This window comes from Aegilops tauschii, chromosome 2 (assembly GCF_002575655.3).
Source record: "Aegilops tauschii subsp. strangulata cultivar AL8/78 chromosome 2, Aet v6.0, whole genome shotgun sequence".
Taxonomy (NCBI): domain Eukaryota; kingdom Viridiplantae; phylum Streptophyta; class Magnoliopsida; order Poales; family Poaceae; genus Aegilops; species Aegilops tauschii.
The window spans coordinates 61,804,832-61,831,470 of NC_053036.3; the positions used below are offsets into that span (position 1 = coordinate 61,804,832).

Genomic DNA, 26,639 nt, shown 5'->3' on the forward strand with positions numbered 1-26,639 from the left:
ACCGCGGAAAAGGCGAGAGCGGCGGTGCACCAGCGCCACACGCGGCTCCACGGTGGACGTCCAGAAGGGCCAGCCGGGGCACGACCAGGACGACGCGGTGGCAGCGTGACTGGCGTCGGCGACACGGTCGCCCCCCCTCCCCTCGGCCCGGACGACCTGGCCGTGCCACTCGATCTCTCGCCAACGCCAAATCCCGCGGGGAGAGCACCGGTCGTCCCTGTCATTGAAGAGGTCAGCCGCGCACACCAGCCCGCCTCCTTCCTCCTCCGTCCTCGTCCTCGCCCCACCAGCGCATATAAATATTTCGCCGGAGCGCGCGCATCGTTTTACATGAGCTCAGCTCCTCCGTCTCCACTCCAAACCTCGCCATTATTCTATTGCTCGCAAGCCCAACAGGGACGCGTCTCAGCCTCCTCGCTTCCATCACGTACTACAAGAAGCAGAGCCACATCGGGCTGTCCGGTCTGAACTCCGAACAGTGCACCCGCGACGACTAGCGAGAGCTGCCTACGTATAGCTAGCTTCCAAGGATTGGGTTTGTAGGAGAGGCGGCTCGACAGCGAGGGCCGGAGGAAGAAGAAGAAGCTGCAAGAGCACGCAAAGCGGGACGTCTCGTTCTCGTCTCGAGTGGACGCCGAGGGGAAAGCGGGAGATTTTGAGGTGAGTGCGCTTTCTGTTAGCTGTGCTCGAGTGCCTTCCTCCTGTTCTTCCTCCTTTCCGGAAACAACAAGTTGGACGAAGAAATCGGTGCCAAAGCGCTAACGATTTCATGCTTTCTTCTGTCGACGCAGGCGGCGACTTTGATTGATTGAGCGATCGACGGCGCCGGGCACGATCACACGATACGAGTGCGCCGCGAGTGATGTTCTTGGGCCTCCTCGGCTCATGGCGATCTCGGACACCGGCGCTCGCCACGTGAGGTGCCCCAGGTGCCGCAGCGTCCTCCAGGAGCCCGCCGGCGTCCCCGTGTACCAATGCGGCGGGTGCGGCGCCAGCCTCCGAGGTAAATTCATGTCCCGCTCCGGTGATTGGATCTTCGCATTTCCATGTAATTTGTCGCGGGGTTCTGATTGGGTTTCGTTTCGTGGTTGCGCAGCGAAACTCCGCAGCGGCGACACGCAGGGCGCGGCCGTCAGCGCCGCTCCGTCCACGGAGAGAGTCCTGCCGTCTCCTCGCCGGAGCCAGGCTCGGGGCGGCCAGTTGGGCGGCTCCGGGGATGTCGCCAGCACCAGTGGCACGACTCCCGACGCTCCGAGCACCAGTGGCACGACTCCTGACGCCCCGAGCACCAGCTACCGAGGCGCCGGCACGACGAGCCGACGCGAGGCCGGTGATCTCACGCCACCAGTCGTTGAGAGGAAGGGGCGTGATCACCACCGGAGTGCCGATCAGGTGCAAGTTGCTGGCAGTTCTCAACCGCGCGTGACAAGGGGTGCGGTCAGCGCTCCCAACGCGAGTGCCGCTCCGTCTTCAGCGAGTGCCCTGCCGTCTCCTCGCCGGAGCCAGACTCAGAGCAGCCACTTGGGCGCCGGGGAGGTCGCGAGCACCAGCGCCCCCACCCCGACTCCTGATGTTCGAACCACCAGCCCCCGGGACGCCGGCACGACAAGCCGACGCGAGACCGGCAGGGCCCTGGGCACCAGCGGCGACCTCACGCCAGCGAGGAAGCATCACTCCTCGGTGCAATCGCCGCCGAACGTCGAGAAGAAGGGGCATGATCACCACCGGAGTGCCGATCAGGAGGAAGATGGTGGACCCTCCGAACCTCGCAGGGGGAGGGGTACGGTTAGTGCTCCCAGCGCCGGTGCAAACTTCGCCGAGATGCGAGGTTCAGAGAGGGGGCGTGAAGCCGAGACTGAAACTGACGCCGCGAGGAAGAAAAGTCCAAGTCCAAGCAGAGCGGCTGTCGGCGAAGCTGCACCAATGCCTGACCGTGTCGCGGATTCCCGGTCTGCACCGGCTGCGGCGAGCTGGAGACGGCGAGACGATGCCGCGGCGGCGCCGGTGCCGGCTGTGGCGGAGGAAAAGGCACCGAGCCCTCCTCGGCACGCGCCGCAGAAGATGAGTCCCCTCCACGAGAAGATCCTGAAGACGGTGGACGAGCTGAAAGGCGACCTCTCCGAGCTCTTCAGCCAGTCTCCGGAGGCCAAGCCAAGGACACCATCGCGCCCGCCTCGCCGTCCCAGGCAAGAAGGCCACGCCCCTCACCCGGCCGTCCCTGCCAGCAGAGCTCGCCATGCTGCGGCCGCCGCCGCCGCTCTGCACCATCGCGGCAACGCGGGCAAGCACGGACAGGCTACCCTCCGCGGTTTGCCGTCGCGGCGGTATCGCCGGTGCAGGGCCGACCCGTGCGGCGGCCACGACGCGCGCCCTGCAGGACCATGCCGGCACAGCTGCTGCGATCACGGTCACGGCAGGCCTGAGTGCGGCAGCTGCAGGGGGCACTGCTGCCGTCCGTCCAGAGCGCAGGAGCTCGCGCGGCCGGCCGCCGCGGAGGCCAAGAAGCGCGCACCGCCGCCGAGGCACCACTGCCGGCCGGTCCTAAAGGGCGCGCCGTTCATCGTCTGCTCCAGCTGCTTCACGCTCGTCCAGGTGCCCGCCGGCTTCGCCGTGGCGAGCGCCAAGGTGCGCGACCTGCGGTGCGGCGCCTGCTCCGCCGTGCTCTCCTACTCCTACCGCGACCCGGACAGGAAGAAGCCCGCCGACGAGTGCAGCACGGCCGGCTCCTCCCCCGCGCGCCACGTCGGCGCGCGGCCGGACCTGTTCTCGTTCATCGAGGACTTCGCGGCGGAGTACGGGGCGAGCAGCTACTCCACGACGGAGGACGAGCAGCCGCTGCACGTGTCGAGGAACTCGTCCTTCGACACCGTCGTCGCGGCGGGGGAGGAGGCGGCGGCGCGGCGGCACAGCCACAGCCTGCACCGTCTCATGGGGTACGGCTCGGCGAGCGAGCTGCTGCTGCGGCGCTCCCCGAGCCTGTACGAGTACGGGAGCCCCGGCAAGAGGTCGACGCCGCCGTCGGACGCCAGCGGGCGGCACGACGACAGGAAGGGGAAAGGCATCTGCGTCGACGACTTCACCGGCGACGAGGACTCGGACGACAGTTGCACGCTGAGGCGATCGAACGGGAGAAGAGCCGGCTGGACGCCTGGCCATGGCGTTCCGGCGGCGGGAGCCATCAGGATCAGGTAGCAGCGGAGGAGCTCGGCTCGTCGTATATATACTGTAGAAAAAGATAGTTTCAGTTCAGGCGATGGAATTCTGATGGTATTTTTCAGGTGTTGGAATTCTGATAGACAGAGTGAATTGTGTTAGATTTACCATTTGGTTAGATGGGTGAGGTGGTGTGCACATTTGGTTGATTTCTTCATTTTTGAGTGCAACAATGTTGCAGAAATGTAGATACTCAGACTCTCAATGCCGTGATTATGAGGATAAGGAATATCTTCAGGTCCTTTCTGAAAGTTTTAACTGACCAAGTACAGTTCTAAAATCAAGTTCATGTTCATTTGCTACTGTTAACTAGCTGAATGTCTGTACGTTGCCACGGGATAATAGAAAAATATACATTGACAAAAAAGGTTTTAATTTGGAAACATGTGTTCATGACGATTATTCATATAGTGACAAATATGGATTTTGGACATCTTTCTTCCTTCTTCTCCTCCCCGGCCACCTCCATCATCTTCATCTGCCTTTGCTCTAGCGTTGTCATCATTTCATTACATAAGTTGGTGATCTTTCGCCCGACCATCAAATGGGCACCTTTTCTAAAATTTTAACAAAACTGTGAAATAATCCTCACGAATCCGAACGAGCGATTGTTGTATGTATGGTTTACAGATGGAATGGTTGTCGCCTACTCACCTATAATGACAGGGCATAGCATATTAAATTTCTGATATGCAATATGAAAGATGCACATGGTGAAATGACAAAAAAATTGTCTTGACTCCAACAAAGATATAGTTTGAAACTGCAAGAAACCAAGAAACACAAGGGAAAAGTTGTATACATGAAGAAAGAAACTAAAACAAGGATCTGGTTAACTGAAATTTCCTTCCTTAAACTTCTTTAGTTTCGCATGCACACATTGCTACATAAGGTGATTTGCGCTATACAAATTTAAATGTAGCACCTGGTTGGTATGAAACAATAATCATGGTTACTCGCTTGAACCATGTCCCTCCATGGGCACCTCACACACTGCTTATCCCACAAGCCATGTCCATATGACATCAAAATCACATCTTGCCAGCCCAAGCACAAATCCTATTGACATCAAAATGATTTTGTGATGTTTGGTTATTAATTAATTGTATAATATAAATTTATATTGAGTGAGAATTGGTTGTATGAAACATGAATATATATAGTAATAATATGAGAACTTAAACTAAAAAAATGATTTGTGGTGTTTGGTTATTCTATATATATATATAAAATATTTTTATGTATTTTCTTACGGTCTCTTTTTACATTGGAAATAAGCCATAACTTACGGTCTCTTTTTATATATATAGGGATTGACTATTCGTCACCCTGGGTGAGGAATAGTTATTCTTCACCCCCATCTATTTTACCATCAATGCACTGTAATTTTACGTTCCGTAAGTTTTGGCTTATTTCCAATGTAAAATGAGACCGTAAGAAAATACATAATTGTCGTAAAAAATATTTTATGTTATGTAAAATTATAAACGTAAAAACATAGTGTAAAATACACATAAACTGTAAATTTTCTTGACTTATGGCCTATATTTTTATTTTCTTATGCCAAATTTTACGTAGTGAATCAATAGGAATGTAACTATTTGAATTCCAAACGTAATTTAATTATGAAATGATCGTAAGATTACCTCGGGTGAATAATAACTAATTCTGCACCCTGGGTGGTGAATCAATTAATAAAGCAAGATGCGTTTCGTCAATTTTTTCATCCGTTCACTGTCGAAAATAAAAATTTTCTACCCGAGGTGGTACTAAATTCTTATGCGTTTGTCTGCTAGAAAAAGAATTTCCGTACATGGGCCACGCGCTGTGGCCCAGCGAAACCATCCCATTTATTTTTCTGCCCACGCAGCTGGGAAAATTCTATTATCCGTACTGGGCGTAAAATAGTCGGAGTTTCGCACAGGACAACCAATAATGGGCTGGCCCGTTTTTTCTTTTATTCTGTATTTTACTTCTATTTTTTAGAATTTATTTCGTAAATTAAGGAAATCTCAAAAAACACTCAGAATTAATTTTTTTGGGGAAAATGTTCAGAATTCCATTTTTTTGCTATTTTAAAAAATATTCAGAAATTGCAAAAAGTTGCCCATTTTTTCTAAAATTATATTTTTCCAAAATTGTTCGAGATTTCTAAAACGAAAATCGCATTTCAAAAAATGCTCAGAATTTTAAAAATATTCATGTTTAATGAAATTTTCAAAATAAAAAATAATGTTCCTACATAAAAGATACACATTTTCTAAAAATCTTATGAATTTTCAACACATATTCGCATTTAAAAAATTCACAAATTCAAATAATGTTCATGTTTTTATAAAAAAGGTGGTGATTTAAAAAAATGTTTTTAAATTTTAGAAGATGTTCCCTTTCGAAAGTGTACATAATTGTCAAAAAACTGTTCAGGATTAAAAAAATTGTTCAAGTTTCCTAGAATATCTAGAAATTTCATACCTTAAAATCCCCTAGATTGAAAGGGACTGAAAGGAAGAATAGAATGAATAACTCATGGGCCTTTTCTGGAGTACGATAATGTAACAAAACTCTTAAATGCCCTTGATCAATGAATGGAAAAGTAGCGGATTGATTCCTTCACACGCGGCGAAACCGAGAAGCTAAATATTCTTTTTTCGCATGCACACAAGGTTTTGTTTGCATATATAATTCTCACTGACTTTAAATGCATACTATTTTATGTCCAGTTGCAACACACGAGCATATGTGCTATTTAAATTATATAATTCTCACTGACTTTTTTAGTAATTGTATAATATAGATGGCATAATACTATATAAATTATCATGCATGGTTGCATGTTGTGGTGGGCCTTTTTCCATGCATATTGAATGATGAGGTGACATATTTGCATGTTGAGAGAAAAAGTTAGTAGGGCTAACTATTTAGATATAGAAGACTTAGTTCGGAAAAAAGTTAAAACATCCGTATCTAACACTAAAACATAATTTTGGGACGGAGTGAGTATTTGTGAACAGGGGAGTGGTTTCTAGGGAATCTATCAAAAAAATTGGTTTTTTTTTGAGGGAAATCAAACCGTTTCATTAATCCTTCCTTGGAATCTTTGGATCTCTTCTCACGCTCAACGGCTCAAGGTCCCAGATCCAACACGACGCACGTAACCTCCCAAGATCACCCTCCCCGCTTTCAAAAATTAACCGCGACTGCCCCTGTTCATCTCCCCCCTCCCCACACCCCATCTCCCTCCCCGTCCGCGCAAAACCCCTCTCCCGTCCCCCGGGAAGCGGAAATCCAGCGCGCGAAGCCTCCAATCCAATCTCCTCGGCGCCGGCCGCCGCCTCCACCGAAATCCCCGGCGCCCCCTCCCCCCCCTCCCCCCCTTCCTCCCCGCGCGAGGGATTCGGGGGATTTCGCGGCCGCCCGGCCCAATTCCGCTCCGGCGCGCAAAAACCCTCGCCCCAATGCCCCAGCGGGCCGCCGCCTGAGCCCGCCGCCGCAGCATGGGGAGGATCAAGTCGCGGCCGTCGCGGGCGAGGGGGCTCGGCGCCTGCGCCGCGGAGCCCGACGCGCCGAGCCCTAGCGGCGCCGGCTCCTCCAAATCGAAGCGCGCGGCCAAGGGCGAGGCGAGGAGGGACGTCCTCGTGGAGGTGGACGGTGGCGCGAGTGGTTGCGCCGACGGCGACCGCCGCGACCTCGCCGAGTTGGTCCTCCGCGATGTGAGGCTCGGCGGCGAGGGGAAGTTGGAGGGGGCCGGCGTCGGGGCGCCGGAGGGGGAGCGCTCGGGGGACGGGGGGAGGCGCTCGCTGCGCCTGCGGGTGCGGGACGCGCCGGAGGACGGGTTCAGGCTGGGCCACTGGCCCGTGGTGCCGTCCGACTGCGTGCTGCTGGAGTATCACTCGGAGGAGCTTGGAGGCGGCGTATTTGTCTCGGGCTGCTTTGATGGCCCTGACGAAGGCGTATCCGGCCTTGCCCATTTGGTCAGCCTGGGTTTCGTGACGCTGCGGGTTTGGGAGTATAGCTCATTGCCGAGTGATGGTGATGATTTGACGCCAGCCATAGTGCTCCGTGTCAGAGTGGAGGTGATGGACCAGGCTTTCGATGCGTGTGAATCGCTGCTGGAGGTCGCGAGGCAGCCCTGGAGGAAGAGTTTGATGAATGTGATGGCTTGGGTTCGCCCCGAGGTCACCACGTCGGCTGTCATGTATGGGATGGATGGTCTAGTTCCAGCGACGGATGGTGATGATGATTGTGACTTCTCCCCGAAGAGCGACTCGCAGTTTGATCTTGCTGCTTTCTACGAAGCCGTTAAGCCTTCAACGTGCGTGCCTTACATCTCATGATCTCATGTCTTGGTTATTAGGAAACAAGTTGAGGCAATTATTCTGAACCTTTGTCTCTGAACTTCACGAAGTATGTGAAAGTAACCACACCAAAAACAAACAACTTTCTGCTGTCAGTATGGCATACATATGCTGGCTTGGTGGAAATGTTTGGTTATCTGCGATCTCGAGTTATAAAAAGAAATTTAGATGTATTATGATAGCGCCATTCTCTTTATCGCTGTTAGATGATGCTTTTTTCTTACTACTTGTTGACAGGGATGCAAAACTGCTGGAAGATGAACTTCCTGATTTACTTCCTCATCTCAGACAATACCAACTTCGTGCAGCAAATTGGATGGTTCAGCGTGAAAAGCGAAATACAACTGTTCCATCACCCAATGACGATTATGTTCATCATGCACCGTATTGTGTTCCTGTAGATTTTATTAGCAAGAATTCAAGGATGTTTTACAATCCCTTCAAGTAAGTCCAATGCACATCACACTTGTACTTTCCCCCGACATTGCCCTTCTTTCCTTCAATGCAGATTGACATGTTTAAACTATGGTTTACATTAATTATCCTTGAACTCTTAACACCATGTAAGGAAAATCAGTGGTAATTTGGATTTATGCGTGGTGATGTTCGGTAGTGTTGCCCAAAGGAAAGAGGTGTGCTTGTGGTCAAGTATGTTGAGATTTTTTTTGGGTGTCAATGTTTGGCTTGATTTGGGATAACTGTAGGCTATTAGGATATGCCATCGCAAACTTCTTAGACTCCTATTCATATTATTATTTGTTGTCTTATTACTCGTTGTTCTTCTTCCAAAAATATATTATTTCCATTGCTCTGGATTTGAAATGCAATTGTTCCTTCAACATCCTTGAATGGTTCAGTTTCATGTAATCTGTCACTTTGCAGTGGAAATGTTTCATTGCAACCAGAACCTTCTCCACCTTATGTCTCTGGGGGCATTTTGGCTGGTATGTTGATTCTAAGTGTTCGGAAATAATTGCAGTGCACTAATGTTTTGGGCACTAAGTATATTCATCACTAATTTTCCTTTTTATGGCTAAATAATTACAGATGAAATGGGCTTGGGTAAAACGGTTGAGCTTTTAGCTTGCATTTTTGCCCATCGTAGCACATTTTCCACAGATTCTGTCTCTCAAACCAGAAAAGAAATAGATCTGATAAGTAGGCAGAAAAGAGATAGAGTTGAATGCATTTGTGGGGCTGCAAGTGAAAGTTCTGCATACAAGGGGATATGGGTCCAATGTGACACTTGTGATGCTTGGCAACACGGTGATTGTGTTGGTTACTCACCCAAGAAAGACTTAACCTTTGACGATGATGATGTGTTGTCAAAGAATGAAAAAGGCACCATGAAGTCTAAAAGTAGAAGGCAGAAGAGAGCCAAATTTTCTATTGCAGAGACGGAAGAAAACTACATTTGTGCGGTGTGCTTGGAACTTGCTGAAGCAGCTCAAACTACTGTTTTCAGTCATGCTACATTGATAGTATGCCCATCACCAATATTGGCACAGTGGCACTCCGAGATTACCCGGTATGGTTTCTCCTGTCCAAACAATAGGTGTGCAGTATTGTCTCTAGTTCTTGAAGGAATAACAGACCTGCATTTTCTGAAGTTTGTAATGATTTTCTTTTTTGAACATAAAAAGGACACTAGAAAAGGCTCCTACTGACATATATTAACACCAAGAATTGTTACAGACTAGTTACATGGTGTATTGGTCATCATAACCCCTCCCCCCCATCAGGCAGGGGAGTAGTTGCAAGAACCACAAGCACAGGGAAATAAAAGTAAGTTTTTAGTGAAACAAGTCTAGGAGATGGAATGAGTACAAGAGGAGATTAACTGCACTAGGCTGGGGTCGACCCTATCGTAGTGATTTTTCGAACCCACACCACTTATCGGAAAACTTAAAGCATGTGCATGACCATCTGACCATTCTATATGCTATTATTCCTTCCTAATTTCAGATGCATATCTCTTCGATTGGAACATAGAATGTTGATTTTGTTCTGTTTTAACCGTGCCAGTCCCATAACTTCCACTTCACTGCTTGTAATTGGATCATTGTAGAAATTCTGCAACTTTGAGTTGAAATCCTTTTCATGTGTCTGTAGGAATTAAGATTGCTCATGAAAAAGTGTTTTTTCATAATAAAATAAATATGTTACATATTTTGGGAGAAGTTCTCAACGGTTAAGAACAATTTGTTCATGCGCAACAGATTTTGCTAAACCATTCCAGTGTAGTATAAAGCTTCAAGTGCCTTATCCAGTCTTGATTATTTCACTGCTTACCGTATTATCTGCATATGCTGATAGTGCTGACTGTTAAGTTCCTTTTCTCTTAGACACACAAGGCCAGGATCTCTGGACGTTCGCATTTATGAAGGTGCAAGGAACTTGGACTCAGCTTCTAACCAACGAAATGATCTGACTGAAATAAGCACTGCTGATGTTGTTTTGACAACTTATGATGTCCTCAAAGAAGATCTATCGCATGATTCTGATCGGCATGATGGTGATCGCCGTTTCTTGAGATTTCAGAAGAGGTAATGTTTAATTTTCGCACTGAAGCTTGGCCATACTTAAGATCAACTTATTCTGTTATTTTGAAAGTTGACCTATACAACAATCTGAATCCTTGGTTAATATTTGTCCTTGACTGAAAAGAGGTGTTGTCCCCTTTGTTCTAGACATTCTGTAGCGATCACCATTTATTCAGATTTCCGAAGAGTTAATGTTTATTTTTCACACCGAAGCTTGGCCATACTTGATCAACTTATTCTGTTATTTTGAAAGTTGACTTGTATGACAATCTGAACCTCACTTAATGTGTCCTTAACTGAGAAGGGGTTTTGTCCTCTTTATTCTAGACATTCTCTAGTGCCTGCCACCTTTAGTATCACATTTCCAGTTTAACTTCCATTTCACTTGCATATAACCCTTGTCGACCCAGGACATAGCAAGATGCTGCGAATATGTGGCCACCCCATGTTCGGCTGGGCTGTTAGCCTATCGAGACGCAGGGTGTTACACATTCGTCACAACACTTTAGGTCGTATGGTTACTTGGAAGCAGGGGCAGCAGTGCAGCAAGTCTCTGTTCTGTGTTCGTCTAGTGGTGTTGGCAGGGTTGGATGCTCACACTTCTATCTTTTATTTTTATACGATTGCTCTTTATTGTGTTGTTTTGTGTTAAGTTATCATTTTCGGGTTTCAAAATTGTGAATTTATAATGCATATCTATTGGTCTTGCATGACCTGAATATGGAATCTTGCTACACCTGACAATGTTAGCATTAAAATTTAATAAACTCGAGCTTTTATTCTGTTTATAATTATGGTATACTGATAATAGCTAAAATAGAAGTGAACTACTCCCTCCGGCCCAAATTAATTGACGCAGACTTGGTACAAAGTTGTACTAAGTCTGTGACAATTAATATGGATCGGAGGAGTAGCTTATTTGGTCCGAGTATTCCATTGAATGCTTGCAGTCTTATATGCATTGCATGGGTTAACTCATTAGGCCTGCCAATCATTCAATAGTATGGAAATAACTATGGCTTAAATTCTACTGAACTCTTATTACACACTTAGGTACCCTGTCATTCCAACTGTCCTAACAAGGGTCCACTGGTGGCGGCTTTGTTTGGATGAGGCTCAGATGGTAGAGTCCAGCAAAACTTCTGTTACTGAGATGGCGATGAGGCTAAATGCGCAACACCGTTGGTGTGTTACAGGAACTCCAATACAACGCAGGCTTGATGATCTCTTTGGCCTTCTACGCTTTCTCAGAACAAGTCCATTTGACACATATAGGTGGTGGGTGGACGTTATTAGAGACCCATATGAGGTACATTGACTGCCAGTGGTATCTGCAAGCATTTAATACATCTTTCGTAATACCACAGTTGCTCTAACTATTGACAAAAGAATAAACATAATACTGTATCATTTATCATTCTTAGAAATATTAATCACTGACTGAAAGAAGTTGCACACATGTCATTGATGCTGACTGAGGCACCAATAGCCTATAAACCTAGGATGGTATGAATTTTACTGTTAGATCATAAGGTAATTGCTCATCTGTAGGCTCATATAATTCAAAAACCTGCATGGATGATGAACATCTTTGAAGAACTGTAAAACCTGATTAAAGAATGCCAATCTTAGTGTAAATTTGTTGCTTGGCATAGCAATATATGAATGAAGCCATGATGGAAGCTTTTTTCAACATTGGTCCTCAAGATGGTTGGATTAATTAATCCTTTTCACCTTTTCCTCATTGAATTGAACTGCAGAGGGGAGATATGATAGCTATGAATTATACACACAAGTTCTTCAAGGAAATCATGTGGCGCTCCTCTAAAATTCATGTCTCGCGGGAATTACAGCTGCCTCCACAAGAAGAGTGTTTCTCGTGGCTCATCTTTTCTTCAATTGAAGAATATTTCTATCAGAAGCAGCATGCAACTTGCATGGACCATGCACATGAAATTATTAAACGTTTAAGAAACAATGCCAACAGAAGGGAACTAACATCAGGTACTTGGTTATTCAGTTGCTGTTCATGACCACAAATTCACCGTGCTATACCCTCTTTGTTAAAAAAAAAACTGAAACTGCTTTAACCTTTTGTTGTTTTGTAGATTCAAATGCTTTATCAAATGTATACCTCTCCAACAACGACACTGCCAAACTTCTAGTCCCACTGCTCAAGCTTCGGCAGGCCTGTTGCCATCCGCAAGTGGGGAGTTCTGGTCTCTGCTCTCTGCAACGTACTCCTTTGTCCATGGATGAAATTTTACAGGTGACGACTAATTTTACCTCCCCAATTGGCAGCTAATTATTTTTGTGTAATTGCGTGATTTTGTGCTTAAGTTTTTCATGATCCTTTTCTATCCAGGTTCTTATTGGTAAAGCAAAAGTTGAAGGGGAGGAAGAACTTAGAAAAGTTGTTGTTTCCCTGAATGGTCTTGCTGGAATTGCTATCATTGAACAAAAGAACCAAGAAGCTATCTCTTTGTACAAAGAAGCACTAGATTTAGCTCGCCAAAATTTTGATGATTTCCGTGTTGACCCTTTGTTGAATCTTCATATCAACCACAATCTTGCAGAGCTGCTCAGAACTAGTTCTGAATATTTGCATGAATGCACACCAAAAATACAACCTCCTGTTGTCTACTACAGACGTAAAAGAAAGGAAACTAGCCATGCGGATTCAGATCTACGTGGTGTAAAGCGAAATAAGATATCCGAGAACATCGGCTCAGTTTTGGCAGCTGGTAGTCCTGAAACCTCTGAGTACAAAAGTGTTGTTGGACAAGCACCCATAAGTGTGGAGTTGGACGCAGAGAATCGTACTGGATGCCACTTGTCATCTGAGTGTTTTGCTGATGGTTGCTTGAGAAAGAAATGCAACACACTCAAAGAAAAATATTTATCAGTTTTTACTACAAAGCTATTAATAGCACAGAAAGATTTCAGTGCATCATTTGAAGAGGTTGATCTCTTCTTTTTATTGTTATTTTCTGGGTTGCAACTTGCAACAAGTGATTTTGATCCACGTCTTATCTTCCTTGGAATGTTCTATGTAACATTCTTGTGTGTTTTCGATCTTGCTTCGTGCTCTATAAGCACGATGTTTGCCTCTACTCTAGTTCTTACAGTTATCTAGACTAAATTCACCACTGTTTTCTAATGACTGTCTGCCTCTAGGTCACAACTCTTAATAAAGAACTAAAAAATCAGGGTATGGGTTGGTGGCTATACGCTTTGGATTGCATTGAAAAGAACAAGGATGATACCGATGAGCTTTTTAAGAAGATTGATAGTTTATCCACCAAGAGCACCACTGGCTTGGGCACAGGGGCGATATCATCCAGGTCAGCACTAAAACTGGTTCAATATTTTTCTTGAATCTTATGCTGGTTTATTTTTGAAGGAAGTTGCAGTGGCTTAACTATTTAGGAATTAGAATCACTAAATTAAAATATTATTAGTATTTGATGGATAACATGGTTGTTTTATTCTATGCATAGGGTTAAGACTATTGCTGGCTTGAAGTATACTATTCAAGCTGGTATTGATTCCCTGGAAGGTTCAAGGCAACAATTAATGGTTAGGCTATTGGAAATTAACAAAACAATGGATAACCCAAGGGACGAGGACATTGAGAGTCAGAGATATTGTCCAAAGTGCTATGATGGTACTGGTTCTTTGTGCATCCAGTGTGAATTAGATGGGCTGTCTCAGGTAATCTTGTATGATCGTGCTCTTCAATGTATTCTAGGTAAAATGAAATTAATAATGTATTTATCAATCTCATGATTCTTTCTAGGGGTATGAGGCACGACTCTTTGTTGTTAAGAAATCGAACAATGATTCTGTTATTGCTTCAGTAGACGAAGCACGGGATGTACAGAGGCGAAACTATGAGTTGAATCACTTTTTCCGTAACAAAAACACTAATGAAGGATCTGAAGTTGGTGGCAACAATGATAATCCAAGATCAGTTCGGGAAAATATACAGGTGACTTTTGTTCCATCCTTATCCAGATGATTGTCATGTCTTTCATTTGCTGATATAGCTCAATACTCCCTCCGTCCGAAAAAGCTTGTCCAAAGCTTATTCTTCAAATGAATGAATCTAGCACTAATTTGGTGCTAGATACATCCATTTGAGGGACAAGCTTTTTTGGACGGAGGGAGTACTTGTCAGTTAGAATACCCTTCACTGTATGTACCCTTTTGACCTTTGTTCATCCATCTTTGTATTGCGCCGAGTATTCCCTTTATTCCCTTCTACTAGGAACTATTAAGTTTCATGCACCAATAGGCAGAACCAAAACCTCGAACTGAAGGTCTAAACATGGACAAAAGGATGGAAATCAATTATTATTTTTATTTAAATTGTGAATGCCAAGACTTGAACCCAAGAGCTCTTGGCTACAATACCATATTACCAGTAGAACCAAAAGTCCGAAGATAGGGAAGGTTGGGCACTATGCATATACTTCAACTCCCCCTCTCACATCTGGCTCGATAAGCCCTAAACGTGGACAGGAAGAGGGCAATCAATTTTTTATTTAAATTGCGAAATCAGAGATTTGAACCCAAGACCTTTTGACTCTCGTATTAAGATTCATGAACCGTCAAAAGTAAAACCAGAAGTCCAAACTGATGGAGAAGGTTGGGCGATCCGCTTATACTTCAACCAATACGCTTGTTAAGATCTGCAGCCATGGCGCAGTTGAGGCTGCACCTGTGTAACTGCAGCGGCCATGGAGCACCATTGCAAGATTTGAAGGGGTGGAGCATGACCGGATTTTGAAATTTGGAAGTCAGGAGGATGGATATTGGGGAGGGGTGGCTGATGGAGGATGGGTATTGGGGAGGAGCGGTGGCAGGGAAAAATTGCTTGGCGAATTGACTGACTGGTTATTATCGTAGTAAAAATATTGTGTCCTACCAAGTACTTGGGAAATATTTTCCCATCCAAAACACGAGTGATGCGGTGGCTTTTTGGTTTGACTGAGCTGTGCCAAAATCGAAGATGGTCTGTGTGTCCTAGATGGATGATGGGGATTGGGATAGAGGTGGGAGAGTGAACTCGTCACCACCACCACCAACTTCAATAAATAAAGTAGTAGAGATAAGGGCCTAAAGACATCATTGGGCCATTGTCAGACATGATTTGGTTTAACTTCTTTTTAACCAGATTTTTTCTTCTTCTATCGGCTATCTTCAGTTAAACCTGGCATTTAAAGGAATCAAAAGTGTTCAACTATTTATCTACTATTATTATGTTTTTATAAAACTTTATTATGCTGCTTAGAACACATCATTATAGTTTTATATGCTGCCTCTCTTTACAGGTCTACAGGCATCCTTCTCAAACCGAGACTGCTCTAAGGGCTATTCGAACCCACTCAAGGAGAGTACTGGGAAAGCAATATGTTGAAATTGCTAAGAAGCATTTACTTCTTTTTGAGGTACATCATAGTTTAAAGATTGACGCCTTCTCTTCTGGCATGATGGTCATTTCAATGACCATCAGTAAATGCTAGCACTTCGGATTATTCTACTGTAGCATGAGGAATAGCAAATACAAGAAGCCCATGAATAGTATATAAAGAGTACCTTTTCCTTTAAAAGTGATATTTGGTCATGTCATGATTTTTTATCAGAGAAAGAACACTTGTTTTGAGCCAGTACCATGTAAAACCTGCTACATCTTGATTGATGATCAATTGCATTTGGTAATATCTGAGAAAACATCAATGGGAGATAAAGGCCAATTCAATTAGCCATCATTTTAGGAACCTTGCCATATGTCAAAGCTTAAAATCTTGTTTGCTTTGTTCTGTATATTTAGTTCAAATTTGAAAAGTTAAAAAAGTATCCTGGGCTAGGATATTCTCTGATTATGATTGTTAATTTAGGCTATGCGCAAGGAGTTTTCTCTTGCAAGGAGTTTGTCAATTGCTCAGAACCAATTATTGCGTGCTCATGATGAGATCAAGATGTCTATCTCACGGCTGCAGCTCAAAGAGAATGATGATGAGCCCAGTGCTGTCAATATTGTAACCAGAGAAGAGCTTATTCCATACAATGTGCAGTTCACAAGTGACAAGTTCTTGGCTCTAACATCTTTAGCTCGTATAAGAGGCCAACTCCGGTACTTGAAGGTAACATAATCACTAATACTGCCCTGCTGTCAACTTGATATTATGGCCTGTCATCATATCTTCCCGAAAACAGAACTATTTTCAATCTGGATAACACCTGAATCATTTCTTTTAAATCTACTTATATGTTGCATTTCCCTTTACTTTTAGGGATTGATGCTGCCCAAGTCAGGCAATACTGTTGCTACAGCGACTTCCTTCCCAGCCACAGGGCAAATTGGTTCTGAGATTAGCAATGAACCATGCCCAGTTTGTCAGGAGAAAATTCTCGAGCAGAAAATGGTTTTCCAATGTGGCCACTCCATGTGCTGCAAGTGTGAGTACCCAAGTTATCTCCTCAAAATTTGTTTACAAGTGATACTGTATGTAATCTTTGCTTAAATTTACCTCGGTTGAAGTATACATTAACTGGTGCAGTTAATGCTTCTGCCCCTCTATTATTGGCTGTTTACAATGTGTTTGCCTGCATGCTGTACTATGGACTTCATTTTTGCAAATCCAACCGCAATACCTTTTTTATGAAAATTGCAACCCTGTCTTGGCAAACCATTGATTATATTCATCTCATATGTCCATTTGATGTATAATGAACACTTTACCTTCACTAAATTTATCTCCTTGTTCTTCTCAGGCTGTTTGTACCTGACAGATCGAGCTGCTGGGAAGCACAAAAAATGGATTATGTGCCCTACATGCCGTCAACGTACATATCTTGAGAATGTTGCTTTTGTGGTTGAGAAACAGAGTGAAAATGCTGATAAACAAGCTGATGATTTGACAGAAGCCGCTATTTCTGTCCAAGGCTCATACGGAACAAAGGTTTCATTCAATTTGCTTACTTATGACCATTCTACTGTTGTGTGTTTCAAATTAATAGTTTCTGTTTGTTTGCCCGTTTGTAATAATTTTTTACGGAAGGCTACAGTTAATGCCTGTGTGCAACAAGAAGTAACCTTTTGCACTAACCATTCTATCAAACTGAGTTGCTTATCACTTAATTCTTGGCCAAGTACATAGTTTGTTCTGCAATTAATTTATCTGAAAGTTTACGTAAAAATTGATTTATCTGAAAAGTTGGACAAATCTATCCATAACCTTAGAGTTTCTAGATGTTGTTACCCAGATGCACTTCATATTTGTGCTCAGGGAGTAGAGTTCGTGCTAAGCGAATGCACATGCTGTTATATAAACTTTAGCAGAATCACATGTTGCTTCCATCTGTCTGAATCTCATGAACTGTTGTATTTCCATTATGAGCAATGGACAGGAGTTGAGCCCGGGTTTAAAGGAAAAAAAAACAGAATCACATGTTCATATGCCATGAACCTCATGGAGCTGTCCAACTGAGGCTTTTTTAATTAATAACTATGTGTTCGAGTTGGGTACAATAACTCTGTCAAATATTTTTGTTCTCTTTACTTGGACTAAGATTGAAGCTGTGACAACAAGCGAAATCACAGGTTCATAGGCCATGTACCTCACCAAGCTGTCCAACTCAGGCTTGTCTAATTAGTAAATACGTGTTCAAGCTGGATGTGATAACTAATGAAATCTTTTTGTTCTTTTATTACTTGGACTAAGATTGAAGCTGTGACAAGGAGAATTTTGAAGATCACTTCCACTGATGGGGAAGCCAAAATACTTGTTTTTTCAAGTTGGAATGATGTCCTTGATGTATTAGAGCATTCCCTTGCTGCTAACAATATATCTTATGCTCGGATGAAAGGAGGAAGGTGAGATACGTGTAGCCCAGGCCATACATGCTTTAATTATTTGTCTCACTGCTGAGCTCAGTAATTCTATTATGATATTAGATATCTTGAAGTCATCTTTTCTTTTCTCTTGTCCTGCTTCCAGTTGTGCTGCTAGTCGTTACTGATCTTATAGACAATGCCAGTTGCTTAATGCAAGTTCTTTTCCTTCAGAAAATCACAATTGGCGCTCTGTCAATTTAAAGGCCTGGCACCCAGTATAAATGGAGAGAAAGCGAAGAAGGCTGTTTCCAAAACACGGCCTGTTCAAGTATTGCTAATGCTTATCCAGCATGGCGCAAATGGTCTGAATCTACTGGAAGCACAGCATGTGATTCTACTGGAACCATTACTAAACCCATCAGCTGAGGCACAAGCTATCAGTAGGATCCACAGAGTTGGGCAAGACAAGAGCACATTCATCCACCGATTTATAGTAAGCACCGCATCCCAGGCTCATTTATTCCATTGAAAGTATTCATGGAAAGAAAAAACTCATAGAATTACTGGTGTTCAGGTGAAGAAAACAATAGAAGACAGCATATACAAAATGAACAGGGGCAGAGCTGTCTGCTCCACCATCAAACGCAAGTCAAAGAACTTCAAAGACGAGCTTGCTCTGACGCTGAAGGACGTCGAGTCACTGTTTCCTGTGGCAACACCCGATCAACCTCCAGAGGAGGATGATAAGGATCACGGTGATAGCCTGAGGAGTTTACCTCCGTCTGTTGCTGCGGGGTTGGCTGCTGAAATGAGGGCTATCAATGGAGCAACATGATTAACCACCATTAAGTTTCTTGGTCTAACCGGAAATTCCAGTGCTCGTCTGAATCTCCAGGTTACAGGAGACGACACTAATTTTAGATGAATGTAGACGGTATGGTCATGAAGTTCTGGCATCACCGATTGAATGGCGTAGAGCACTGACGCCTGTGTGGCTGTTTAGGGAGACGGTGAACTTGTACTCCATAAAGAAATATAAGAGCGTTTAGATCACTACTTGTGATCTAAATGCTCTTATATTTCTTTATAGAGGGAATTCTTTGTCATGTGTCGTGAACCATCTCATTTTCTATCTTCGTCATGGTGATTCTGCCATACAAGTTGTGTCAGGTGTGTTATGTTCATGAACGTAGCATGTACAGTATATTGTTCTATAACTACCGCAGGCAGCATGTACAGTTTGTGTCACTGATGGCGTATTTTGAGCTTATAAAGCACCTGGGTACGCCCACTTGTGACCGCCGTTGTCGAACTTGCGTCGGGTATTCGGCTGTGCAAGTGGACACGGCAGATGGGCAACATTGTTTTCTTTTGCCTTGCGGACATGGAGTATCTAATCTTGAGCACAAATGCACCAAGACACCACTACACAAGGGTCTGCGTCAATGTTTCCTTGGACCGATGGACATCCACGTGACAACGAAAGTTGAAAAATGCTTTCCTTGCTTCTAGAGTTATTGTCATGCCAACTTTCCAAGTCTTTCACTCCAAAGACTTTGACTATGCTGCATGTATAGTACTGCAAAAACTAGTGCAATTGGCTCAACCACTCGACACATGGCTCCAAACATTAATTTCAAAGAAAACGAAAGCATAACCTCGTGCATGCATTAGTTCTCCAGGTGATAAGCTCAGGGAAACAAAAGCAAATAACATGTGTTGCTTCTTCAACATCTTTTTTGATCTTACATTCCTTGGAAAACAAAGCAACGAAAACTACTTGGCTTGTCACCACGAGTGGTCTCAAGTTCTCATCAAGTCAGTCCAGTTACATCCAATTCTTATCCGAGTACTTTTTCTCCCTTGGCGTATATTCCAGAGATGCTACCCGGTAAAAGCCGAGCTAAGCTTGAGCACCCAAGATTAAAAGTCTAAAGATGCTCCTTTCAGTTTCAAGCAGAAGTTTCAACTATATATACCTCCGAACCTTCCCTGTCTGGCTGCTAGCGCTAATGCAGGTGGATCTAGCTTTGTGCTTTTGGTGCATGTGGATCCAGCTTTCCACTTTGGTTCATTAGCTGCCCTTGAACTAAACTATAATCAAGTAACTCACAGTCACCTACATGCACAAGTTAAAGTTGTCATAATACGACAAATATTTACTTCCAAATCGCATGGAGAAATGTCTTAGCCTTACTTTTCAGTAAATCTATCAGCTTGGATATATATGAGGCCATGTGACAAGGCCATATGACACATGACAGACAACCTTGTCACTCTGTCATGTGTCGTGAACCATCTCATTTACTATCTTTGTCATGGTGATTCTCCCATACAAGTTGTGTCAGGTGTGTGATGTTCATGATCGTAGCATGTACAATATATGTTGTTTCAGAACTAATGCAGGTAGCATGTACAGTTTGTGTCACTGATGGCGTATTTTAAGCAGCACCCTGGGTACGCCCACTTGTGATTGCAGCTGTCGACTTGCGTCGGGTATTCGGCTGTGCAAGTGGACACGGCAGATGGGCAACATTGTTTTCTTTTGCCTTGTGGATATGGAGTATCTAATGTCGAGCACAAATGCACCGGCATGAGCATCAACTTTAATTCTAACATAGTGCAAGATTTCACTTTGAAAAGACAGTTGTGGAGGCGTGTACAAAAAACAAAATTTGTTATTTTTGCACATACCTCCACGGATGATTTTTTCGTATGACATTTTGCAGCATGTTAGAAAACTTGTTTGTGAGGCTAATTGGTTTGATGCAAAAAATCGGCATGTCAAATTTTGGTAACTGCCAAATGTTGGCTAGAGATTGACTGCATACCAATTTTCGTTGCCAATCTCACAATAGGTTGCCAAATGTTGGCAACTTTTGATTTTGCCAAATATTGGCAATGTCAAATGTTGGTAGCGAACCAATCAGCCTCTTTGTTCATCAGCTATTTTTTTTAATTAATCAGTTTTTTTAACTATATTTTTGGAATTTACAATTTATGCGGGTGCGTTTGAGCTCGAGATTGTAGGTACTCCTGTGTTGATATGCAAGCAGTTTTGGCGTCTTGGAAGATGCTCCTCCTTGGACGGTTGCTGGGCGAGAGGGCACAGTGCACCGCACAAGAGCAGATTATTTAGATGTCTTCCCGAGTGATCAGTTTGCTAGTTATAGGCGTTGCGCTTACTATATTTTCCTTGGCAAGCATTGCGACTTCTGTGGCCTGTAAGAAAAGCGGCATCCATCAATTGGCCCTTTACTGCAAGAACTAATGGTAGATTAATCGTAGTGCTCACATCATGACTGTGCAAACCATTTGTGCCGGATAGAGGCGGTGCCCGGTGCCATGCATGGCCCCACGACCATGCATGCATGAGAGCGATCGGTGAGCTCACCCGGCTGAGTCACGCCGATGACGCCCCGGCGTCGCCTTGCGCGCGCGCAGGGACACTTCGCACGTCTAGCCGGCCGGGTCCCGCACGCGCTCGCCTCCTTGTTCCTCGCTACTTCCTCTTACTTTTCCCCCCACCTTCCCACCGCGCGTCGAGCACGCCGATAAAAACCAAGGCACGCTAACCCTACCGACTCTACTCTGCACTCTGCAGTCTGCACTGCAGCACCACACCAGCAGCAGCTTCGCCTGTCCTCTCTGGCTGGCATGGCGTCTTCCGGCGGCGGGCGCTCACCGGCGACGGCGGTCTTAGACGACCTGGTCGATGTTCGTGACCGTGTGGCGATGCTGCAGACCGTGCTGCAGGAGTCTTCGCCTGAGGCGACCTTGGAGGCGGGGGAGCTGGTGGACGGGATGATGGCCAAGCTGTCGAGCGCCTTGTCCGCCGTTCTCAGCACCGGTGATGGCGGCGTGGCGTCGTCGTCAGGAACAGGCCGGGGACTGGGCGGGAGGAGGAAGAGATCCGGCACGGCGTCATCCGGGCCGCACCGCCGGAGCAGCTCCAGGAGAAGGTGAAGAAACTCTAAAACCCTTTATCAACCGTGCAAAAACTACTACTCCGTACAGAGGTAGTAGTTCGTAGTAGCTAGCCGTAGACTGTAGTATCTCATGGATGCACATGCGATTTAACAAATTATTATGGGCTTCAAGCCTTCAACATCCACTTTTGCAACTCGTACTATTAATTTGGCGGCCTAGTGGGGGAACTTTAAGCGCCAATGATCAAGGACGACTTCTGACGACCAATTCCTGTGTTATCAGATTGAAAAGATCAAAAGTAGATGCCACTAAGATTTCTTCAGCATGCATGCATGGGTATATCAAATCATACATGCATGAGTAGTTGGAAGTGCTAATTAGTCATATATGTTATTCATGGCAGGATGAAGAGCCCTCTAATCAAGACTGTCACCGCTACGACGCTCACAGATGGCAAGTCATGGAGGAAGTACGGTCAGAAACAGATAAACGACTCTACTAACCCGAGGTACACCTGTTGATGTATAAATGCATAGTCCACATTTCCTCATCAGTCTGAGCTTTTGGGTGAACTGGCTGGTGCATACAGTTCTACATGATATCGGAGTCAAGAGGTTTTGACCGCCTACTTTCGGTCCACGTTTAGGCCTGAGGGAGCCACACGCGAGGGAGAGTGTTGATGTATAAATGCATAGCCCACCTTTTCCCATCAGATTGAGCTTTTGGATGAACTGACAGCAGTTATAGAACACCATTCCAATATGTCTGAGCTGTCCAAGTATAAGTAAAGAGTGATTACTGAATCACTAATATTGAAGCTAGCTAGCCAAGCACACTTGGCAACTGGTTAATTAACTAATTGCACCTAGCTAGTTGAGCTTTCTAACTTTATCCTTCAAGGGGAAGTTGAGCTTTTCTATTGATCAAATATGCATGCACGCATGCATATGGTGCTTATCGCTCCCTTGTTTTTCGAAAAGGTATCGCTCCCTATATATAGCACCAGTTGTTGTATTGAGGTATTATTAGCTAGCTACAGTAGACTTGTAGCTAGCTTACATATCTAGGATTATTACTGATTTGCATATGGGCGTATATCCAGGAGCTACTACAGGTGCACGCATTTGCCAGATCAAGGCTGCAAGGCCAAGAGGCACGTCCACGTATCCGAGTCCAACCCGTCGGAGTACACCATCGACTACTATGGCCAGCACACCTGCAAGGATCCCTCCACATTTCCATCACTCATCGTCCAAGGGGCCGCCGACGCTGCCCCGCTGCCGGACTGCGCAAACCTCATCAGCTTCGCGCCCATCAATGGAGCCAACCGTGCTTTCACTACCAGCACGAGCACGAGCGCTTTTTCTCATCATCTCATGAAAGAAGCGTCTGATTATCATCCTATGCTCTTCTCCCGCTTCTCCAACTACAGCTCCTCGCCGCCGGCTCAGGAGGGCGTGTCCAGCGGCTCACCGTCGCCGGCTTGCCACAGGAAGTACATGCAGTACGCCGGCGGGCAGTTCATCAACGTTACTGGCTTAAGGACATCACCGTTGACTGTGGGATCAGCGCCGGCGGAGTACTGGCCGGTGGTGGAGGTCACCGGCGTCGACATGGATGTTGCCGCAGGCATGGACACGTACAGCTTCCCTTCCTCGCCGAGCAGCCTCGGGTTCATGTCAGGATCGTTGGGGGGATCATTTGGCAACAACGTTTACGACGACGACCTGTTCAGCTTTGATTCCTGACCATGCCTATGTACATGCATGCTAATTGAGCCATAACAAGGGCTTGCGCAATTTGCACGGGCCGGGTAATAGTAATGATAATAGGGTGTACTGTCTATGTATGTGTATATTGGCCAATATTGGGCATGTGTGGAACTGTGGATATGAACAAAAAGGTAGCTAGCTAGTAATCTGTACTGTATTGGCATGTCAAGTGTAAATATATACATATGTAAGTTTGCCTGCACGACCTTAAATTATGGGTTTGTAAATGTTGATTTATGTAACATTTGTTTTTTTGGAAAATAGAAGCTTTCATTACCTGACCTCTGCATAAAAGATGCGTACAACTCAACATCATTACATCGTTTGTTACAAGCACATGAATCAAACTAGGACACAAAATCCTCGGTAAGTCACTTTGATCTTTTGGCACCAAGCCCCTCAGCTATTTGTTGTGCGACCATTGTATTACACTAGTGGTTGGGTCCCGCCATTGCGTGCCGCTTAAGAGAAAGCTATGCGCACCTCATCATCATGCCAAAATTTTTAAAAAACATTCTCGCGTCACGTGAACATCACAACCATCTTAAAAGGAAAAAAGAAAAAACCTAGAAAAACATCTCTCAAAAAAAAAGTCTCCCTACCATTTAAAAAAACTCTAAAAATTACTTCCTCACCGTGACCAACCAGCATGCGCCACATGGCGTAGCTGGTTGGCCACCATTCTAGCGGCTCTTAATGGGTTTAATAATAGCCCATGATCACAACCAACTAATGCACATGAGTAATACCTGCATGTAAGGTTGAACCTTTTGTGTTCTAAAAACTTTATAATTCTAACACAACCAAATACTAGTAGATTCTAACACAACCAAATACTAGTAGAACAAAAAACCATTACAACCAACCCAACACACACACATCCACGCACACATGCAAGCACGCACTAAGCCCCCATAAAAATAAGTGAGCGGAGAGACATGTGAGGCAAGACCAAAAAAAAATGTAAATACAACAACGGCGTACAATATTACACGCTAAATTTAGAACACGCCAAGCAACTCTGTCATTCCACAATAAGAAAATAGCTGCTAAACCGCCTCTCATTGGAGGCTGCACCGTGTATCCCTTTGCCAATTCTGCTTAGTTGAGGATCAACATAGAAACTAGAGCAAAACATATTAATGGAAAAGAAATATGCTTTTGGATTGTTGCTAGCAATGCTACCTAGCTTCTCATAAACATGATCAGAGATCTAACCGATCATTCCAACTATTTGTGTTGGATGACACAATTTTTAATGCTCGGCCAAGTGGTAAGGCTGGAAACAATAATCAACAATTCTAATGGTCGAATAAAAATCATTTTGCTGTGCCGGGGGAAGCCAGCAAGATTATTTCCGATGAACCTGAAAAAGCAGGAGAAGTGCAATTATATCAAGAAGAGAATGAGCATGTTTAAAACAAAAAAATTGTCCAGGCATTACAAATTTATAATTTCCAGAGACGAAAGCTCCATCTCATCAAGATTTAGAATGCATACTTTGGTTAACTTGTACATTAAAAAATTGCACATGGTTTGACAGCATCAAACCGGTTTGTAGCCACCCTTTATGATCTTTTTATGAAGTTACCAGTATATTCTTTTGTTTATTAGATGATGCATGCCAGTAGCTAGTCCTTGAAACCAAGATACCACCGCACTAGGGTCTGCATCGATGCTTGGTTGGACCAATGGATATCCACGTTGGCCCTAGTGACAACGAAAGTTGGAAAATGTCACGCCAAGTTTCCAAGTGTTTCACTCCAGAAGCTTTGACTACACTGCATATATAGTACTGAAAAAACTACTGAATTGGCTCAACCACTCGACACATGGCTCCAATCATTTTCACATAGAAAACAAAAGCAAGGAACTCATGCATGAACTTCCTCCAGGTGATAAGCTCAAATGGAACAAGGCCATAAAGGCAAAGAACATGTGTAGTTTTTTCAACATTTTTTATCTTATGTTCCTGAAAAACAAAGCAATGAAAACTACTTGCCTGGTCACCACGAGTGGTCTCAAAACCAGTAAGTTACATTGATCCATTTAAGATCCGAGGACAAAGGACCTTTCCACCCTTGGCGTATATGCTAGCCAGTCGAAGTCAAGCTAAGATTCAGCACCGAGGAGTGAAGATTTCACTTCCTGAAGAAGTTTCAACTATATATACTCTGAACCTTCCTGCTAATAGCTAGTGCATGGCTATCCTACTTTTTGAGCATGCGGATCTATCTTTCTGCTTCTGTGCATTAGTTGTCCATAAAATAAATTATAATCAAGCTGATCCATACGTGTCACAATAATCGCTACATGAACTTTATTTACATTAATTATGCAAATTACTCACCTTAGCTTCATGTAAAGGTAAGACCAACATGGGCCAACCAAATTCCTTGATTTATTTCGGGCATTCTAGCAATGTGTATTGAGTGGGAGACGACGTCCTTTGAACTATGAGATGTCTGTGGCGAATTCGTCAATCTCAAGATTTACCGGCTCAGTCTCTCGAAGATGCTTATAAGAGTAGAATGAACGTGTGTTTGTATCCTCTTAATGCTTCATTTGAGTTAATAAAATTCACCCTTTATCGAAAAAAGAGTAGAATGTGTGTGCGCGCTCATAGGGATGAGTGTACGTGTGTTTATGTGAACATTTGCGTTTATACTGTGTGTTTTAAAGAAGAGAGCTGCTATACACACGACGCACATCGGATGATCTCTGCTCGACAGAGCACATCAGGGCGTCTATGCAAATCATGACAGTGCAACATACGGCCAGATTTGCAGTCGGGCAGCTGTCGTGCTGACTCCGACGTCCACAAAGTAGTTTCGTTTAAACAAAGTAAGACCAATGTGGGATGAAAAGCAAACATTAACTTTGGTTAAAGTTGTCATTACACGACAAATATTTACTTCCAAGTGCCATGGAGAAATGTCTCATAGCTTCTTTTTTAATAAGTCTATAAGTTTGGGCATATCAG

At 44.6% G+C, this 26,639-nt stretch overlaps 3 protein-coding genes across 4 annotated transcripts; all 3 read left to right on the forward strand.

Annotated features, from left to right (window-relative positions):
• Nucleotides 1-328: 328 nt before the first annotated feature.
• Nucleotides 329-3,464, forward strand: LOC109771849 (uncharacterized). Its single transcript, XM_020330542.4, has 3 exons — nucleotides 329-660; nucleotides 792-1,003; nucleotides 1,097-3,464. Exons 2-3 carry the CDS (start codon nucleotides 886-888, stop codon nucleotides 3,190-3,192), a joined length of 2,214 nt encoding a protein of 737 aa, XP_020186131.1. The 5' UTR covers nucleotides 329-660; nucleotides 792-885; the 3' UTR covers nucleotides 3,193-3,464.
• Nucleotides 3,465-6,406: 2,942 nt separating this feature from the next.
• On the forward strand, nucleotides 6,407-18,922 carry LOC109771850 (uncharacterized). 2 transcript variants are annotated; one of them, XM_020330543.4, is made up of 19 exons: nucleotides 6,407-7,525; nucleotides 7,806-8,012; nucleotides 8,451-8,512; nucleotides 8,616-9,096; nucleotides 9,914-10,114; nucleotides 11,165-11,420; nucleotides 11,872-12,115; nucleotides 12,220-12,380; nucleotides 12,477-13,073; nucleotides 13,289-13,455; nucleotides 13,612-13,825; nucleotides 13,911-14,102; nucleotides 15,448-15,564; nucleotides 16,015-16,260; nucleotides 16,411-16,576; nucleotides 16,892-17,079; nucleotides 17,842-17,993; nucleotides 18,186-18,447; nucleotides 18,529-18,922. In XM_020330543.4, exons 1-19 carry the CDS (start codon nucleotides 6,708-6,710, stop codon nucleotides 18,787-18,789), a joined length of 4,992 nt encoding a protein of 1,663 aa, XP_020186132.1. In that variant the 5' UTR covers nucleotides 6,407-6,707; the 3' UTR covers nucleotides 18,790-18,922. The 2 variants fall into 2 exon arrangements, with proteins under 2 accessions (XP_020186132.1, XP_020186133.1); XM_020330544.4 differs by lacking the exons at nucleotides 17,842-17,993; nucleotides 18,186-18,447; nucleotides 18,529-18,922 and adding an exon at nucleotides 17,690-17,816.
• Nucleotides 18,923-21,542: 2,620 nt separating this feature from the next.
• LOC109771851 (uncharacterized) lies at nucleotides 21,543-23,937 on the forward strand. Its single transcript, XM_020330546.4, has 3 exons — nucleotides 21,543-21,916; nucleotides 22,288-22,392; nucleotides 22,987-23,937. The coding sequence occupies exons 1-3, from the start codon at nucleotides 21,612-21,614 to the stop codon at nucleotides 23,630-23,632; spliced, it is 1,056 nt and encodes a 351-aa protein (XP_020186135.1). The 5' UTR covers nucleotides 21,543-21,611; the 3' UTR covers nucleotides 23,633-23,937.
• The last annotated feature ends 2,702 nt before the right edge of the window (nucleotides 23,938-26,639 follow it).

Bases quoted from the DNA above. Each gene is read 5' to 3' on its own strand.
- LOC109771849 (XM_020330542.4), top strand. From the start codon at position 886: ATGGCGATCTCGGACACCGGCGCTCGCCACGTGAGGTGCCCCAGGTGC. The intron at 1,004-1,096 runs GTAAATTCATGT...GTGGTTGCGCAG, and splicing joins GTGCGGCGCCAGCCTCCGAG to CGAAACTCCGCAGCGGCGAC.
- LOC109771850 (XM_020330543.4), top strand. From the start codon at position 6,708: ATGGGGAGGATCAAGTCGCGGCCGTCGCGGGCGAGGGGGCTCGGCGCC. The intron at 12,381-12,476 runs GTGACGACTAAT...TTTTCTATCCAG, and splicing joins CCATGGATGAAATTTTACAG to GTTCTTATTGGTAAAGCAAA. The intron at 13,074-13,288 runs GTTGATCTCTTC...GTCTGCCTCTAG, and splicing joins TCAGTGCATCATTTGAAGAG to GTCACAACTCTTAATAAAGA.
- LOC109771851 (XM_020330546.4), top strand. From the start codon at position 21,612: ATGGCGTCTTCCGGCGGCGGGCGCTCACCGGCGACGGCGGTCTTAGAC. The intron at 21,917-22,287 runs GTGAAGAAACTC...TATTCATGGCAG, and splicing joins CGGAGCAGCTCCAGGAGAAG to GATGAAGAGCCCTCTAATCA. The intron at 22,393-22,986 runs GTACACCTGTTG...GCGTATATCCAG, and splicing joins AACGACTCTACTAACCCGAG to GAGCTACTACAGGTGCACGC.